General features: G+C 35.8%; 1 protein-coding gene across 1 annotated transcript in view; it reads right to left on the minus strand.

Annotated features, from left to right (window-relative positions):
* Positions 1-267: 267 nt before the first annotated feature.
* Positions 268-2,120, minus strand: part of MALRD1 (MAM and LDL receptor class A domain containing 1) — a 153,086-nt gene continuing 151,233 nt past the window's right edge. Inside the window, exons 25-26 of the mRNA XM_018563970.1 lie at positions 1,785-1,907; positions 268-338 (exon numbers count right to left, since the gene is read on the minus strand). Coding sequence (XP_018419472.1) covers positions 268-338; positions 1,785-1,907 — 194 coding nt within the window. The remainder of the gene's footprint in view (positions 339-1,784; positions 1,908-2,120) is intronic.

Consider the following 2,120-nt stretch of genomic DNA (forward strand, 5'->3'; position numbering starts at 1 on the left):
ATATATATCTCTGGATCTATAGATGATTTTGACCTTGCATTTTCACCTTGCAATCCTTGCAAACCTTTCAAAGTCAATCAATTCTTCTTCATTATTATATTATTATTTTACCGGATTTATATAGCATCAACAGTTTGCGCAGCACTTTACAATATAAGGAAGACATTACAACCACAATACAATTCAAGACAAGATGGTAAGGAGGGCCTTGCCCGTCAGGGCTGACAATCTTCATAAAATAAATCAAAATACTGTAAACGTTTACAATTACCTGCATAAAGGAACCTCATTTTCAATAACACATTTTCCTCCATTTCTGCAATATCTATAAGGGCATTCTAAAAAATAAACAAAGAAAATGATTTTAGATCACCAATGTCTGATGTAAGATAGTACAGTTCTTTATTTAATTTAAAAATTCAAATGTCTGCACTTGCGCACGCCAGTAATTACTGCTTCTAAGAGCTCAGTGCCAGGAATCAACATTGCTACACCCACATAGAACTAAGTGGGTATACAGATCAATAATTTAGTTTAGCATTAGGGCTTAGAACAGAGGTTATATTAGGTTATTGTTAAGATAAGGAATTAGGAAAGGCTTAGCATTGGTTTTAGGGTTAAAGTCAACTTTTAGAGAAGAAGGTAAGTGTAGTTGACTTAGGTTAAATATTAGGCCCCTTTTACACTTATGTGTGGGAAAACACGTGTTCTGTGCAGAAATCAAAGACATGTAACTTTTCCATAGTAGATGTAGAAATTAAAGCAGCAGCCAAACCAACTGCTGACAAGCCTGAAGGACCCAACAAATTCACAAACATTTGCTGTTTGGGACTACAACAGAGCCCCAGAAATCCAAGTGAACGCCTTCTATTACAAATACCGTAAATATGCTGCAACAATAACCTTATTATCAAGGACAAACAAAGCCCATTCCAACCCTAAAAGGATCCCAATGTCATTTATTACCAACAATAAACCTTTTCATTTAAAAATGTACCTGGGTACATAAAAGTGACAATAAACTCTGGCGTTAAATCTTAAAAATGCATTCAAGTACCTTAACTATTAATAAAAATGTATCTTATTTGTGTATCACTGGGCTTTAGATTCTCAAATCATCTTTGAATTCATACTGACACTGTCCTTCCTTCTGGAGGGTGGATACTTTTGTTCCCCATGGTCCCTGTGTGTGTTGTAAAGTAGCTACCACTCCAAGCTCACTACCGCGATGGACTACAATCTCAGGTTTAGTTTACTAATTTGTATTTAGATTGTAGTCCATCATAGGAGCAAGCTTGGAGCGGTGACTACTTTACAACACACAGGGACTAGACTTGTGCGCCGTCAAAAAATTTGTTCCGTTTCGTTCCGTTTCGTAATATCCATTATTTCGTAATTCGTATCCGAAACTCAATTCGGATTCGTACGAAATACATATTTTCATTAGTTTCGGCACATTTTCGTAACTTTACGAACATTCGTTATGATGAAGTTAAAAAGCAAAAATACCTTTGTTAATATTGGAGTCGATGAGGTAGTTGTTTTTTTATCCGAAATACGAATTCCGTTAACGGATTCCGTATCCGAATTCCGTATTTCGGACTTTAAAAAAAAACTACCATCAACTCCAATATAAATGTACTTTGCTTTTTAACTTCAATATAACGAATGTTCGTAATGGAACATTTCTATCCTATTCTAAAAAAAATGTTTTGGCTGGACATTGACTTTAATGTGTATGGTATCTTTTATATTCATACATACTGTAGGCAGGATAGCATTACCTGAACAGACAGACTCATCTATGTAGTTGCTACAATCTGGTGTCCCATCACACCTCTGCTCGACAGTCAGCCATGTATTGGAGGGAACACATAGAAAAGAACCATTGGAAGAAACTGTAGTAGCTAGAGAAGACAACAACATAATCTGTTCAGATGGGTGAAATGGTCACACTGAGGGTCATTCAATAACAAATGCAAATTCCTAATAACAAATGCTAAGTCCTAAACAATTTATAGGAGTGAAAAGAAGAGAGAGAGAGAGAGAGAGAGAGAGAGAGAGAGAGAGAGAGAGAGAGAGAGAAAAAAAGAAAGGGGGCATAATTAGTTTAATAGGCT

The sequence above is a fragment of the Nanorana parkeri genome, unplaced genomic scaffold (assembly GCF_000935625.1).
Source record: "Nanorana parkeri isolate BGI_ZX_2015 unplaced genomic scaffold, ASM93562v1 scaffold23, whole genome shotgun sequence".
Classification (NCBI taxonomy): Eukaryota; Metazoa; Chordata; class Amphibia; order Anura; family Dicroglossidae; genus Nanorana; species Nanorana parkeri.